Source organism: Ruditapes philippinarum, unplaced genomic scaffold, assembly GCF_026571515.1.
Source record: "Ruditapes philippinarum isolate M1 unplaced genomic scaffold, ASM2657151v2 ctg18001_1_1_1_1, whole genome shotgun sequence".
NCBI lineage: Eukaryota > Metazoa > Mollusca > Bivalvia > Venerida > Veneridae > Ruditapes > Ruditapes philippinarum.
The window spans coordinates 1-16,848 of NW_026865686.1; the positions used below are offsets into that span (position 1 = coordinate 1).

The following is a 16,848-nucleotide window of genomic DNA, read 5'->3' on the forward strand; positions in this document are numbered from 1 at the left end:
TTTGTTCAATTTGACTAATTCAATGAAACAAGAGAGAGAATTTACCTTTTTTATTAAATCTATAATAATCAGTATCACAGACTGGTCTTGTCATACCAAAGTCTCCAATTTTCACCATACCATTGGAATTCACTAGACAATTTCTACATGCCAGATCCCTGAAATAAATTTAAATGCATTCTTTACTCCATTCTCTTTCCTTAAGAGACCCTTTAATCCTGGTAATGGACTTGTCCTGTTTTGATTTTGGAACTGTCCATTGTTGATGTAAGGGATTTCAATATCAAAATAATTAGTTGAATAATTAACAGTTTAAAGCATGGATATAATAAAAGTGCAGGCTGGCCTGGCTCTATGTTGGTTGCAGCAAACTGAAACTCTACGAGTTAAAAAAACAGTTGTAATGAAACAGTGTTTTCTTATTCACAATGTTTATTCAGGATTTTTGTTGCATACTGTACAAGATTTTGCACAACATACTAAATTCTTATTACTTGTGTGCATACTAGTAATGTGTGTTATGCATATAAAACGCATTGACAAATTTTCAGAGAAAATTGAAAAAGAAAACCAACCCAAATAGTCTTATAAATGTCTAACTGGGTCCACTGCCTACAAGTTTAAGTTTGTATCAGAGTGTTTACCTATGGACAAATTTGAGATCATGAAGATATCGGAGCCCTAGAGCCACATCTACGGCCATCTGTGTCAACTTATGTGCATTGACGTCCTCAGCCTCCTTCGCTAGAGAGCCAACCATGTTACGTCTAGACAAGAGGTAGGTTTTTAAGTCACCTGTATGATACAATTATAAATCTTATGAAATAAACAGTTGTCATATGCTAAATTTTTTTTCTCATTGATACAGGAGTAGGAGTTTAGAAAATCAAGGCTGTTTCAACAGAGTTCGAGCCATCAAAGTGACTTTTGCTTAACTATTGATAAAAAAATTTACCTTCTGAAGATAAAACTATTAAAATGATAAATCCTGTAATTATAAGTTAATTTATAAAACTTTTTTCATCAATTATAACAATCTGATTAGAATTAATAAGTCTGACCATGCAGGACATATAAGATTTGAAGTAAAATCAATATAATGATACTGACAAATTTCATAATAAAATTTGTTCAATTTTCATAAAAAAAATTGTTAACATTATTGTGTAAATAGATTACCATGTAGTAAAAACTCCATTATAAAATATGCAGGCTCTTCACGTGTACATACACCATGTAATGCTACAATATTCTGGTGGCTGAATCTTTTCATTAACTCTGCCTCGCTTAAAAAATCAACCTGAAATTACATCCAAGAATCAAATTACAAATGAGAATGTAAAGATCATTTCCCATCTTCATCTATAATCAGGATTAATTTATGAAAAGTAACTGAAACATTTGCATGTTATTTAAAGAAAACTCATGTGTTTTTTTTACATGGTAATACAATATGAAATTCAATGACAATGCGTAATATTTTAAATATAATGCATATAAATGAAACCTACAATTTTGATCTACAAATAACATTCTTATCCAATACATGTATATATATACATAGATGCCATAGCGAAAATAAGGCCTTTGTAAAATATGAAAACTTATCTTGTATACATATATCATATACAGTATCAAAACAAAGAATTTTGAAACATCACCTTTTCTTGAACTGTTGATCCAACTTTGAGCGTCTTCACAGCAACAGCCACCCATCCTTCGTCATCAATTTGGGCCTCCCCACCATAAACTGTTCCAAATGCTCCTTCACCCAACTTACGATTCAACACGACCTTTTCCCGTGGAATTTCCCATTCATCCAATGAGAAACATTGTGAAAAGTCATTGGTCAATAATCCAAGCTCTCGCATACGTTGATGTGTTGCCTTCACCTTTTTGTCATACCTGTGTAAAGAATAATACCTTATTGTCCTTGACATCATACAAAGATATCATTCGACCCTTGAATTAAACAATGTTATTACAGTTTTTTTTGCAAATTCCTCTTTTCCCTTCAAATATATTCATCTGATTCAGAAAATACTAAAATTTATAACTTTTTAAACTTAAACAACCATTACTAAATATATGTATGTAAAAATAGTAGATCATCAAATCAGGAAATTATTCAAAATAATATTCCATAATTTGACTGAGTTTTGAAGTTAATTGTTATTGAACAATGAGCATAATACGCCAAAAACAAAGTTATGGCAATGTTATGGTAACATTTTGAAAAATAACGTAGGTAATGGAAAAAAATAATCTAAAATTATTTTTTTTCTTCAACTTGTCAGTCAAGAATGCATGCAGACTTTGCGATTTTGACAGCAAAAGAAGGGTTTTATGCTCTGGATAAAAAACAAACAGGATTGGTCAGTTAGAACCTCAAATTCATATTGTTTTTGCCTCATCAACAGCTGTCTTATCATAAACTTAAACATTTAATTTCGTACATGTATATAGAATGGTACCAACCTGACTTTGAAGAAGATGAGAACACATATAAGAATGATAACAAAGGTACCAAACGCCATCACATTAGCTATAACTATAGCAAGTTCACACGTTATGTTGAACAATACACGGAAACCTTCTATTACACAGTGCTCCTCCTCTGTAACATAGATATAGCATATGTGTAATGAGAACATTCAAGGAGACAAATAATATAGCTCCATAAAAATGCAATTGTTTAAAATGTATCTTTTGAAAGTAACTAACAATCTGAATAATGGATATGTCTGGCTTTGAATTTGAAATAGCTCAATGGTAATTTGGCCAGACTGCATAGAAGTACAGGTTGGCCTGGCTCTATACTGGTAGCAAAGGCTATGCTATTTCAGTTTCAGCATTAAAGGAGCTAACTTGAACATTCTTCAAAGTTGATCATTATTTCAATATACCTGGATTTCCATCAGTAGGTTTCATTCCATTTACAGTCAGCCATCTTAGACTTGAACCCTTTATCTCCAGTGTACCTTTCTGGTTGTCTGGGCCCGGCTCATAACGACCAATCAGGCGAGTTTCGTTAAGAAAATATTGCACAATAGAAATGGTTCCTGGCCTGTCTCCCCCATTAAAATGGATATGACCTGACACACCTTGGAAATTTGTTTTATTTATCTCGTCCACAAATATACTGTAAAATAAAATAATTTCTATACATGTTATTTACAGTATAGTATAATAGAATAATAAATAATTGACTAAAAAATTACCAGTATAATCATGTAGCAGATTATTTAAAGTTTCTTATTATTCCATAATCAAAGCATAAAAATACAGTCATAACAACTCACTTTGTATTTTCATTTGAATGGATATCTTCCAGGGCCCCAGGACTCCTTCTCAGGAGTCTGTCCAGTGCCTTAGCATACGTCCAAACAGCATCATACACAAATGATGCAAATGGTGTTTCATCAAAGTCCTAAACAAATGAGTAATGAATAAAAGGAAATGAATAATATAATTATAAAATATTGTATAATATAATACATAGTAAAACATTATTAAGTTTAAAAGCAGATGTAAAATGGAAAAGCCTTTAAAGGTGTCTGCCTCTGACCCCAATTGTAGTTTCAAGCCATTCTGGATACTTTCATCCATCAAAATCAGAAGTCTTAACAGATACAAATTTGTTACAAGATTTAACTTTAATAACAATATTAACCCTTTACCACATATATACGCGAAACAACGCACTTTCCCCCCCCCCCCTTTTACTAGGCCTCAAATAGTGAAAAAATGTCCTATTTGGGCCCCAAACATAAGTTTTCATTTGAGAAATATTGCTTAAAAAATTGAGCACTTTTTCGGCGCCGCCCCCCATCCAAAAGATACATCAGGGGGTTGCCAGAAGGGGGATGTGCCCCCTTCTATTAGGGGGGTTTGAAGGGGGGCGGATTCCCCCTCATCGCCAAGAAAATTTTGAACTTGTGAGAGGCTAAAAATGACCCCAGGTCGATCATAATGAAACGTTTAACCAACGCTGAAAAGCCTTTGACTCTATCTCAATCCCTTGAGCAGTTGCAGCACTTTGAAATAAATTTTGATGGGAAAAATCGAGGCAAAATAGTGATTTTTGGCAATTTTGAGATGTCCCTTCATTGCCATGGTAACAGGAAATTTAAGACTGAGCATGTCGTTACAAAGGCAACGGTCCAGTCAACATTTGTGCCAAGTTTGATTAGTATTGAAGCATTTTTCATAGTTTCATAGCAGTTTGAACTTGTAACAGGAGGCTTTTCAGTGAAAACGGCCATTTTTCACAATATGCTCATGGGGGAAAGGGTTAACTAACAAAAGCTGTCTCTAGGGCTGTGTGCTTGACTATTCTCAGTGCTTGAGAGTAAAACAAAATCCATGTTAGAGATATGGGCTTTGGAAACTCCTATTACACATGTTCTCTCAAATAAATGTGTGAAGGGGCAACTCATTCTTTTCAGTAGATACCAACTTGCATGCAAACTTATCCAAAGTGTGATACTGACACTGAAGTACGATAGCTTTCCCTATACTAAAGTCATGCTAAAACTCAGTTAAACAGCCAAATGCTTTACTTTCAAAGATGTACACGTAATAATTATTTCAGTAGAATCTTAACATCAAGTTTTACTTTACAGATATATAGGTAATTTTCTAAATCATAACTTACAGCTCTCCCTACTCTGAACTTATACAGTTCTTTATACTGTCCAATGGTAATCCCTCCCACGACAGGCGTGCTGTCAGGGTCAGAGAAGGTCTTCTGCAGTATAAAGTGCCCGTCTACAGCATACTCCATATTTTCTGTTGTACATGGAATATGTTCCTGGGGACGATTATCACCCGTGCTCGGAGGACTGTTGTAGTAATCAACATCCCACCAATGCTTGGCATACCAGGATGGTAAAAACCAAACATAGCCTTCATGGGCTGTCATTCTCTGAAATTATTGAAATACATGTATGTAATCTAAAAAAGTTGTGATTTTGGCTTACATACAGATTATTCAAGATGTATTCCTGATTTTATTAATAAATGTCCATTCAAATCTAATTAGTAATCTCTGCTTATAATTTTTATTTTATCTATAAACTAAAGCATATTGTTAAAGAGAATGGCCCAAAAATGTATTATGTACCAAGATTAAACTCAAATCAGTGTCTGCTTATCCATATTGATCTTCATAACTAGAAAATCTCAACTTGTGTAAAAAGTTTAAACTCAATGTTACAGAGTATTTAATATGCCTGGTGTTGAGCATTTTTTACCTATTAACCTAAATGTTTAAAGGTCTTAGAAAAAACATTAGTATTGTTAGTGGTGGAGAGGGGTATTGAACCTGTGACACCTAAGAGAGTGAACAAATTTCTTGTCATGAGTTACAACCAACCTGTCTCCAAGCTTCACACATGACTGCTCTTGCTGCAAACACAAACACATCTGCAATGATAACGCGAACATTCTGGGCACGTAGATCAGCAAATATCTGTGACACATCAAGCTCATTCAGACTAAAGTTTCGTACAAGCCTACGTTTAACAACCACAGATATCCCAGAATGCTGTAGGTGCTCTTGAAGTAGGAGATGATAGTTTGGGAACTCGTGACCACCCTCAGAAATAGCACCAATCTGTTTCCAGTTCATAGCTTTAAAAAAGCTTTCATACACAAATCTGAAAAACAAAACATTTAATTTCTTTATTAAACAGTGCAGAATGATGATGAAATCTTGATCATTCTCACAATAAGAAACATTACTTAATGAATAATATATCTAAATTTGTTACATGACTATACAATTCTTGTCAAAGTGTGATATTCAAAAACTCAAAAAATAAATTCATTTAAGTTGTAACAACAGTAATTTCCCTTTGATATAGAGTTGGATGTTCAAGTTAATTCGCATTAATCTCAACATGGTCTTAAAAAATACAAATGTAACAATGTTTTATGCAGTTTGATTTGAACTCAAACCAGGAACTTCTAGAAAACTGTTCCACAGCTCTACTGACTACTAAGCTGAAAGACCCCTTTCAAATTTATCCAATATGATGGACAGTTCCCTACTGAAATAACACTTATGATATACTGTGGAAGGTCCCGTAGAAAAAGGTATTTTTTCCCATCTGACAAGATGAAGTTTTGCTCCATAAATTTTTACCCCAGTTGAAATGTGTGATAAAGCTGCAATGGGCCCGGCTTCATCAGAACATCCTGGACCTATATTATAAAATGTAATCAACTGATCAGCAAATTTTGGAACAGTTTATTCAAAAATTAAGTTATTTTGGTATCAAAATACAAAAATCGAGCTTTTAACAGTATAGAACTAGTCAGTCTGCATGAATTTTATGGCTGGCGTGACTATATAATGTTGGCAAGGTCTCTTCACTTTGGGTTCCAGCAAGGTATGGTTTTACATATACAGCATGTGAAATATATAATAATAAATAAAACAAACACATTCAAAATGAGATATACTTCAGCAAATATTTAACTTAAAAACCACTGGTGTAAATCCTGTATTTCACTGCTTAACATAAAGTTAATCTATGAATGCTAGATAAACTGACAAATTAAAAATTACAAAACATGTACATAATATATATCAATATAACACATGTGCAATGGCAAAGGTCTGGAAACAAAGTGAGTTTTTTAATTACATCAATAAAATTCTAATAAGTTACTGCTTTTTACAATGTTAAAGCATGGAAAAGCTTTCATTAAGCTTTTAATGTTTTTGTTTTAGAAGATATGAAGTGAAATCCAATGGTTAATATGTTAGTTATAGCCTGGTTGATGTTATAAAAGTTTACCTAGAATGCCAGCTATAGGCATGGAAGCATTTGTGATATATTTGATGAAAGCCTTCATGGAGACATCAGGTAGACATTCACTGTTACTAACAACCAGTTCTAACTGGTGCTCAGGTAATATACTGGGATCCTGGTTGATCAAGTCGAGGGCTAACTCACCACCTGAATAAAATATAACTATATCATAAATTCATCATATCTCCTGGAAGTAAGACTTCTGTCCCTTCAATTTTTGCATGTACATGTATACTTTGCAATAAAAAATATATCAATAATCTGAATGTTTTCTATGGTTTTCAAGTAAGAAAGTTCTCTCCACTATTCTGAACTTAATACATTGTACTTTTATTGCAGAAAAAATTTGAATCCATTTACATATTTTTTGCTGATTTAAAAGTTTATAAATGTTATATGTTAAAATATAAAAAATCATCATATTTTCTGCATTTTTGAAATGATAAAGATTCTATTCCTGTTTTTAAGTTCCATATTTTTGAAATCCAATAGGAAACTTTGCCTTATATTATAAATCTTAAAATGGCATGGAAACTCTTAGAAAAAATAGTCGAGGCAGCCAGTAAAGTTATTTCATTTAATGACAATGTAAAGAAAGTAGTGGCCTATTGGCTAAGGTGTCTGCCTCCTTATCCATGGATCATGGGTTGAAGTTATGCTGGTGGGGTCACTTCAATGTTTCTTCATATGACACCAGTACTTGTAAGTTCCTTTAAGTGAACTAAAAAGTGGTTTAAATGATCTTGAAAATTTCATCATAGTTAAGCTAAAGAAGTAGAGTAAAAATATTCTCACTTTCGTAACTTTCGTTCAACAACAATGTAAACACAACATTTCTTACCTTGAACAAGACCTGGCTCCATCCAGTACTGTCCAGTGATAGGAAACAGTCCACCTAGAAAGATTCTGGTTTTATTGGACAAATTATCTGGCAACCATGTCTTCCAAACCTTCTCATGATTTTGTATCCAAGCACAGGCAATTTCATCAACATACGAATAGCCTCGGAACATTTGTAATAATCTTATATATTCATCTTGATGAAACTTTAACTTTGATATAACATGGTAGGCTTCTGGGATACTTGTCTTTAACTTTGACCACACTATCTTTGTGAACTGATTCAAACCAAAGTCACAATCCATGGGTAACTGTGTTAGATCATCCTGACAGAGTGGGAATTTAATCCTGGTAAAAAGTTTTCCAGCTGTTAAAATGTTGGGATCCCAGCTGAAGAAAAGTACAGGGAGGTTGTTACTAACACGATCATAAACAAAAGATCGCAGATGAGGTCCTATCCATGCAATATTAACAGGGAGGCTGAGATTTCGTATCTGTGCCTTTAATGCACCCATATCCATGTCTGAAATTATAAAACATTCTTTTTTATAGTAATTCAATTTTCTAATTAAAAAGAAATTGAATGGATACATTATATCAATTAAGTGGTCAAAATATATTTAAGAAGTCACTCAATATTAATGTTGTAGAACCTTAATAGAATGCCAAAGGAACAAATAAGGTCATAGAGAGGCTATGTGAAGATTGACTAGCCACTCACATTGTAAATTAATTTCAGAAGGACTAACACCACACTGGCAATTATAAATTTCTAAGAAGTATATTACAAAAAAAATCTATTTATTCTAATATTAAATTCAGTGTATTTAATCATGTAAACTAGAATAAAGTTTTTCAATAACCTGGATAACTTGAGAGCAGGGTAGCACATGTATACATATTAGTCGGGCTACATTTCGGGCCGTAATAGATTCCTTCCACACAATCTCCACTGTTACAATAATACTTGTGGTTTGGGTCGCCTGTGTGTGTTAAATTCTTGATTCGATCAATCTGTTCTGCTAGTGTAAAGTTGCGAATCACAGCTGGAAGATTGAGCGCCCTCCAGTGGTCTGCGATGATATTGTCCTTCCACAGTCTGTCAACAGTGCTTGATGGCATGAACCAGCCCAGTCTATAATATATACATAAATTTACAAATTTTTGTTTATATACACATAATAATAATGGTAATATAGAAGTAAATTTATACATGTATAGGTGTACATGTACTTATTGATAATAATAAAATCTTAATTAGAAATATCTAATTCTCTTTTTAGTTTAAACTTATTTATAGTACAGCATGATTGCGAAACAAGTTCTTGCAACTTATATTAATCACTTTCAAGTCAACTTCCTGGAACGAATTAGTACTGGTGTCATATGAGGAAACCTGATCACGACCTGAGTAGGGCTCAAACCCATGATCCCTGCACTGAGAGGCAGACACCTTAACAAATAGACCACTGCTACCCTTTATATCTCTCTGAACATGGTTGACGAAAGTTTAAACATTAGTATAAACATGTTTTGTTTTTGTTATTTTTAAGTCAAATCCAAACAAAAATGTTTTCATAACAATAACAAATGGTTTTTATCTTGATAAACTTACTATGGTAGCAAAAATATTTAGAAAAATCAATTTGAACAAAAAAGAACAAAAAATATTTTCATCTCACTTTGTGTTATCTTTTTTTCTTGTGGGCATACTTAATTTGCACAACATAGATAAAATATATCTTTTTGATGGTAACTTAACCATGTCAAACTTTTTGTATTTTCTTTTAAGAATTTGACAAATTCATTATGGAACTTTATCTAAATGTAAAAAGTAAAATCCTGTTTGGTAAAATAATATGCATTTGATATTATTTCCCCTTTTATTAAATGTTTGAGTTATTAACTATGTAGTACATGTAATTTTAAAGTTCAAACCTCCCAAATGGACCGAGTGGCCCTAGATCTATGACATTTCCCCGACTTGTCCACGGTACCCGGCTAAAGCCAGCCATCATCCAAACTTCTGTATTGACCATGGTCTCAGGGCGAGTTTGTATAGTTGTCTCCAAACATCTGTAATTAACAATCACATCTACAGTTAATGTTTTCAAAATGCTATTTATAAAGTTGAGATAATAATGTTTATTGAAATAGAAACAATTAGAACTCTTGGGGTTTCCAATAACAGGAAGTAGACTTGTTTATATACTGTGCTCTTGGGATAAGTGGTTTAAAATCTGCCATCAAAACTTTTTAACAATGCTGTCTCTGTTACAGTTATTTTATAACAAGTCAGCAGCACTTATTATTTTCATCAAGATAAAAAGTGCGCTGTCCTTAAGGGTATTTCTAAAAAATCTTCACTAAATCATTTCAGTAATTTGTTTTATCAGTTAATCAAATGTTCAAATATGTACAAAGATATCAAAACAAGTAATCTAACATACGGTTTGTTTACAAAATAACTTACATTTATATGTAATAATTGTATATTATTTATGTACATTAGGTGTAATAAGAAAGATTTCAATCAGTTTAAGAATATAGTCCTTTTTTATATATGTATACTGTTGATACGCACTTGTCTTATAAGATGCACCCCTTACTTCTGGCTCTTGATTTGGGGATTTTCATGAAGACTGTCATATAAGACACACCTTTGTTGTACATCATAAAGAGTTAATAATAAAACATAAATGACCTTTCTGTACTAGTATTGCATGTTTGACAACAAGAAGTGCATGTCGAGTCATTTAAACGGGTTTGAGCTGGTATAGTCTCTGAATTATTTTTATTATTATCAATGAGTCAGCTGCTGTTTTTATTTCATATTTCAGTCCTGTATCCTGTTGTCATGTCTTGTCAGACATAATATTGCCTATGTTTGGTAAATACACACTAAATGAAGTGCATATTTGAACAGAATTTGAGAGCTTAAAAAAAATCAGTGCAGCCAATGACCCAGATGAGTAAGTATGCAAACCTTTTGTTGACTTAGATTCCAATATGGCAGACTGCCATTGAACTAAAATGAACCTGTCCTATCTAAATATTTGTTGACAGGTCTATACTGACAACTCAATACACTGGGAGACTTGTATAAATGTAATCAATCTAGATCTATATACATTGTATCTGCAAATAGGTTTGTATTTGAAAGCATTTAATTCAAATGAAAAACCAACCAAACTGCTTCATTTCATATAATACAAAAATTACCTTAATTGCATTTCTGTGTGTATTTTTTATTTTATCTTAAATTTTAATAATATCATAAATATGATTTCACATGATAAAATAAAACGGAAAACAGGAAGAAAGAAATCCCATATAAGAAGACTAAATTGAACAAATAACATAATACCTGGTTTGGTATAAACATAGTGAAAACTTAAAGGTCATCCAACTTAGTTAGAATATGTTGGTTTCAATGACCCAGGCCTGTTCATAGATGGTAGTGGTTAATGAAAGCTACTGTTTACAATTTTCCATCCAAGCACCGACTTTAATGCAGAATGAAAACAGAAAAATAAGAATTTAGATAAAATTCGAAAGATGTCTCATATACAAAGTAGTAGTGATCATGGAACTTGTGAAAATGACCTGAAAAATGGTGTGCAGTCCTCTAGTAAACTGCAGTCACTATATGTTCCTTCTGTACATTATTTTAGAGATTAACCGCTACCTTAATAGCACCTTCTACCTAAAGTTACATCTTTACTAGAAAAATTGTTTAACTTGAAAGAATTAAGATAGTTGTTAAACCACAGGGCGAACGGGGGTCCTCCCGCGGCAAATACATATATGTACACTGAATAGTTTGTATTTTCAATTCAATGCACTCAACATGTTAGAGTTGTAATCATGAATATTTTGGGGCCATAAAAGAAATCTCCCCCCCCCCCCCCACCCCAGCAAGTAGTGGGGCCATACTGAACATTTGTAGTGGGGCCATAAAAGAAATCCCCCCCCCCCAACCCAGGCAAGTAGTGGGACCATAAAAGCACCTGAACCAGGAGTAGTGGTAGTGAGAGGCCTATTTAATTTGTAGTTAGCATCCTTGATTACTCAGCCATTCAGGCTAAACCTTTAACAAAGTCAGTGTGACATAAAAACTGAGCAAAACAAAAAGAAAAACAACATTACATTGACAACAATGTGCCCTCTTTCTCTCCTTAAAGTAGAAAGGAAATCAGAAACTTATAAGGTTATCATGAAACTGTTACACAGATGTACCAAATGTTTGTATGTCATCATTAGTTTTAAAGATATATTCTTTTTTGCATTAAACAGTTGCCTTGTACAATAAAGTCATCTGTTTTATTGAACAGAAAATGATCACTTGAGCGAGCAAGAAACATATTTTCTTTTGATATATAATGAATCTGACGCTATATAGACGTTCGCATTATGAGCTATGCTTATTTTTGCCTACAAAATATTAATCTATTTTGTATAAATTAGGCACTTCAAACATTTTAATAAATTTGGCAGTTTCATATCAATATAAGCATTTGCATTTTAAAACTTCAAATAAGCAATATTTTTTATCATATAGTCAGGGTAGTTTTTGATAAGACAACTTTTAGCAGTTACCCCTCAGCATATTTGAATATGGGCTTCTCAATTAGTCTGATATATGTGATAGATCATTGTAATTAGTCCAAAGTAAGTTTGCATGCAGATACAAAAAAGCTTTTTTTCATGCAAATTAAACAGCTCTCAAGTGTATTTTTGATTTCAGACCAAATCTCAGTATATCTGCATACAAGTCAAACAGAACCCAGTATGGTTTTTCTGTAGGTCTACATATGGGCAAAATAGCTCTCTGTATGTCTACAAATGGACACTATAGCCCTCAGTAAATGTATGTCTACAAATGGACATGATAGCCCTCTGAGTAAATGTATGTCTACAAATGGACACAATAACACTCAGTAAATGTATGTCTACATAATTATGGGCACAATAGCTCTCTGTATGTCTACATATGGGCACAATAGCTCTCTGTATGTCTACATATGGGCACAATAGCCCTCAGTAAATGTATGTCTACATATGGACATGATAGCACTCTGAGTAAATGTATGTCTACAAATGGACACAATAACCCTCAGTAAATGTATGTCTACATAATTATGGGCACAATAGCTCTCTGTATGTCTACATATGGGCACAATAGCTCTCTGTATGTCTACATATGGGCACAATAGCCCTCAGTAAATGTATGTCTACATATGGGCACAATAGCTCTCTGTATGTCTGTATATGGACACAATAGCCCTCAGTAAATGTATGTCTACATATGGGCACAATAGCCCTCAGTAAATGTATGTCTACATATAGGCACAATAGCCCTCAGTAAATGTATGTCTACATATGGGCACAATAGCTCTCTGTATGTCTACATATGGGCACAATAGCCCTCAGTAAATGTATGTCTACAAATGGGCAAAATAGCCCTCAGTAAATGTATGTCTACGTATGGGCACAATAGCCCTCAGTAAATGTATGTCTACATATGGGCACAATAGCCCTCAGTAAATGTATGTCTACATATGGGCAAAATAGCCCTCAGTAAATGTATGTCTACGTATGGGCACAATAGCCCTCAGTAAATGTATGTCTACAAATGGGCACAATAGCTCTCTGTATGTCTACAAATGGGCACAATAGCCTAAGGCAAACTGTTGGTCTGCATATGGGTACCATAGCCCTCATAATGTCTGCATATGGGCACCATAGCCCTTCTAATGTCTGTATAGCCCCAATAAGTATATGTGAACATGGGCCTAAAGTCACTCAGCATGTCTGCTTTCAGACCAAATAGCCCTCTGTATGTTTGCATATGGAAAATAATAACTATCAGAACTTATCACAGTATTTATTCCAACCATAGCTGCCTTTGTACTACTTTAAAAAAACAACAACAATGTATTTTAATGCTAAAATAACTTGAAATAGTAATTCTTTTAATCATTACAATAATTTACTCAAGAAAGCATGAAATAAACCCAAAAATCAAAGACTTCAATCAACTTAATTTGGTGACAAATGTGATTTGATATTTGACAATAAAGACTTTTAAGTCACACAGGTGTTTCCAGCTGTTCAAATTAAGTAAGCAACAAAAGAAACCACTGAAATCATTTATAACCATCAACAAATATCTTAAAGTTTAATATATCCCACTTTCTAATTTCAAACATGTCTAAAAATTTCAATATAGTACTGGGGGACTAGAAAGGATTTAGCCCTTTCTCTGTTGCTTTTGTGTAATGTACATGTCCTGCTTGTTTTGTGTGTGTGTGTTTTTGTTTTTTTGTAACAGTTAACAGTAAGTAGATGTCATTTCAAAAACCGAAATACTTAGATCAAAAGGTAACACAGTAATTCCTATACTATATATATCTTCATTTTTATATCCCAGAATAATTATTTCAATGGACGGAAGTGTTGGCTGTGAGGTTATATACAGGCTCTCTGCAGTTGTTTGTACATTTACACTTCATCCTTATCCTGATCAATTAATTACCTCAATGGACCTTTTTAAATAAAGATGAAAATCTGGAGTTGATCTGCCAACTTTACATGCCTGATCATACTGAATGGATGTGCAGGCTAGCGAAGCCCTACACTTGTAGCAAGGGTGGTCACTTTTGGTTCCTGCATGCTAAATTTCAGACCAAGAAACAAAAAAACTCCTATCAGTGGCCTTTAAAATGAAATAATTTGGTAATTATGGTGGTAAAAAGTAGACATGTTGGGCCTGATCAATCTTGAACTTGTACTTTGTGCAATTAATAAACCATAAATTGAATCAGGAGGCCAATTTAATGCATTTGATAAAGTTTCTACCTTTTATATACCACTGGATCCGATCTTAAAGATTAATCACTCAAAACTGTTTTCCATTTTAGAAGAGTTTTGTAACTTCAAAGTGAAGAGTTGACTGGTAAGATAATTGAGGGAGATTCATGAGTAAAACTGGGAGTGTGATCTTTTAATATAGCAAACATCAAGGATTGAAAAATGATAAAGAAGAAACCACTAATGACAGCTTAATGAATTTGAATTTGATTTTATAATGTAAACCTATATGTTACTTCGTTCTAGGCCTGTTAAACGCACTTTCTTCAAAAATTGATCACTGCTTATTTAGTTCACTGGGTCTCTTTTTAATTTGTTGCATTTTCCTTTTTTTATTTCTTTATGATTGCATGAGACAAGTAACAAAGAGCCTTTACTAGATTATGAATTAAATCAAATTTAGCAAATTAAGTCACATTATAATTTGAATATTGTCTTTTCTGTCAGAAGCAACAAATAACTTTGTAAGGCTTCATTTTTACTATAACCCAAGTATGGTCACAAATGATTCAGCTTTCCGCTGTTGCTTAGGGTATAGTTGGAGATATGTTAAACAAAAACTGTTAACATGTACTTAATTAATTGAGCAGATGTTACTACATAATAATGTTTTCTAGTACATTTAATGTATAAACAAAACATCATTAAAACTTTCTTTTCAACACTTTTTTTTCATTGTCTTCATTCTAGATTAAAACTTACCCAGTTTCCGGACAGCCCGAGATCCTGTTCATGATCTTTGTTGCATTCATCGAGTCCTTTGTCCGAATCTCAACTTTTTCATACCCAACCACTTCTTCGAGGAGGATTTTGAGGATATGGTTTGAAATATTATGGGAGGCCCTCTTTGAGGTCTCCAGAACAATCGGTATACTCTTACCATGGTAAAACAAATGCCTCTTGTACTGGACAGCTAAAATATAGAAGTAACAGTTTAGAGGTAATAAAAATAACCATCAATGATTTATGGTTCAATAGTAACTGAATTATATACTGTAATCTTAAATTTAATTTAATCCTTTCCATGATGAATTGGTTCTTGTTCATCTTTAAATTTAGAACTGTCCATTGTGAGTTAAACCCTTAACCTGCGTATTTTGTGTAATGGATTTGCCAATCTTTGAATTTGGAACAATCCATTCAAAGTTTAAGGGGATTTAATATAAAAAATCAGAAATTGAGCTGTAAAGGGTGTTATCCTCCAGTCTATTGTAAATCTACCCTGCTCCCCTAACAGTGTGGGGAATAATTGGGGAAATGAGCAAAGTTTTTTTTTTCCCCAGTGTCCCTAAAAAAAGTCCCTTAAAAGTGGGACCATTAACAAGGGTTTAGTAATCCAAAAGGCAAAGCCCCTGTGCTATTTCCCATAGGGTAGAAAGGCCAGAATATAATTGAGAAATGAGCAAAGTTTTTTATTTTCCCCAATGTCCCTAAAAAAAGTCCCTACTGTAGGTGGGGCCATTAACAAGGGTTTGGTAATCCAAAAGGCGAAGCCCCTGTGCTATTTCCCATGGGGTAGAAGAGGCGGTCAATCTGATTTATTTAAAAGAATTTACATTGGTAGTCCCAAGCCATGATTTTTGGGAAGAGCATAAAAAGGTTAAAAAATGTCTTTATACTTATAAAAGAGAAGAGGCAGTATTTTAAACACACAATGGACAGACATAAATGTCACATTAAAGGTTTTAATTGTGTTGATGCGACTATAAAACAAAACTCTTTGGACAAAAAACTGTAAATCTTGAGTCATGAACAACCAAGTCTGTTGTCTAGGTCAGTAACATCAACTATCATAGTAGAAATTCAAGGTCATTTACAAAGAGCATGTTTAAGTGAATAATTCACAATCTCATGTGCATTTTTACACAGTTCTTAAGATTTATAACTATTCAAAATATCAGGATACATTATTTTTTTTTTTTGCCATGAAAAACTTATAGAAGAACAAAAGGATCATGCAAATATTAATAGCATGTACTTTTACATCAGACCTATATTTTACTATATAATTAATTGTTGGGGATAAGAATGTCACCTTTGTTACCTTCAGTAAAAGTACACTGAAATTATTTAGGAAATTTATATCCTCCTTAAAAAAACCTATACCCTACATTATATGATAGATGTCTCTCTCAGAATATTGTGATAATAATATTAAGTTATTAGCAGCTTGCCAATGTTGTAAGTTATATGGCACGGACTAATATGACAAAAACATCAAAATGAAAATGTAAAATCTAGGGAATAATATTTAAAAAAGAATAGCAAAGCTAAAAGTACATAACTTAATAATGTCTTATGTAGGAATGACTTA

General features: G+C 33.1%; 1 protein-coding gene across 1 annotated transcript; it reads right to left on the reverse strand.

The window, feature by feature from the left end:
- Positions 1–45: 45 nt before the first annotated feature.
- LOC132729992 (uncharacterized) lies at positions 46–15,447 on the reverse strand (the record flags this gene model as incomplete). The annotated part of the gene is given in 15 exon segments (XM_060715829.1): positions 46–158; positions 645–795; positions 1,180–1,300; positions 1,662–1,905; positions 2,479–2,617; positions 2,907–3,142; positions 3,303–3,430; positions 4,658–4,927; positions 5,378–5,660; positions 6,066–6,207; positions 6,807–6,968; positions 7,663–8,184; positions 8,525–8,796; positions 9,600–9,737; positions 15,237–15,447. Coding segments are annotated over 15 exon segments (3,132 nt in total), but the record flags the coding sequence as incomplete, so codon positions are not given.
- Positions 15,448–16,848: the final 1,401 nt, after the last annotated feature.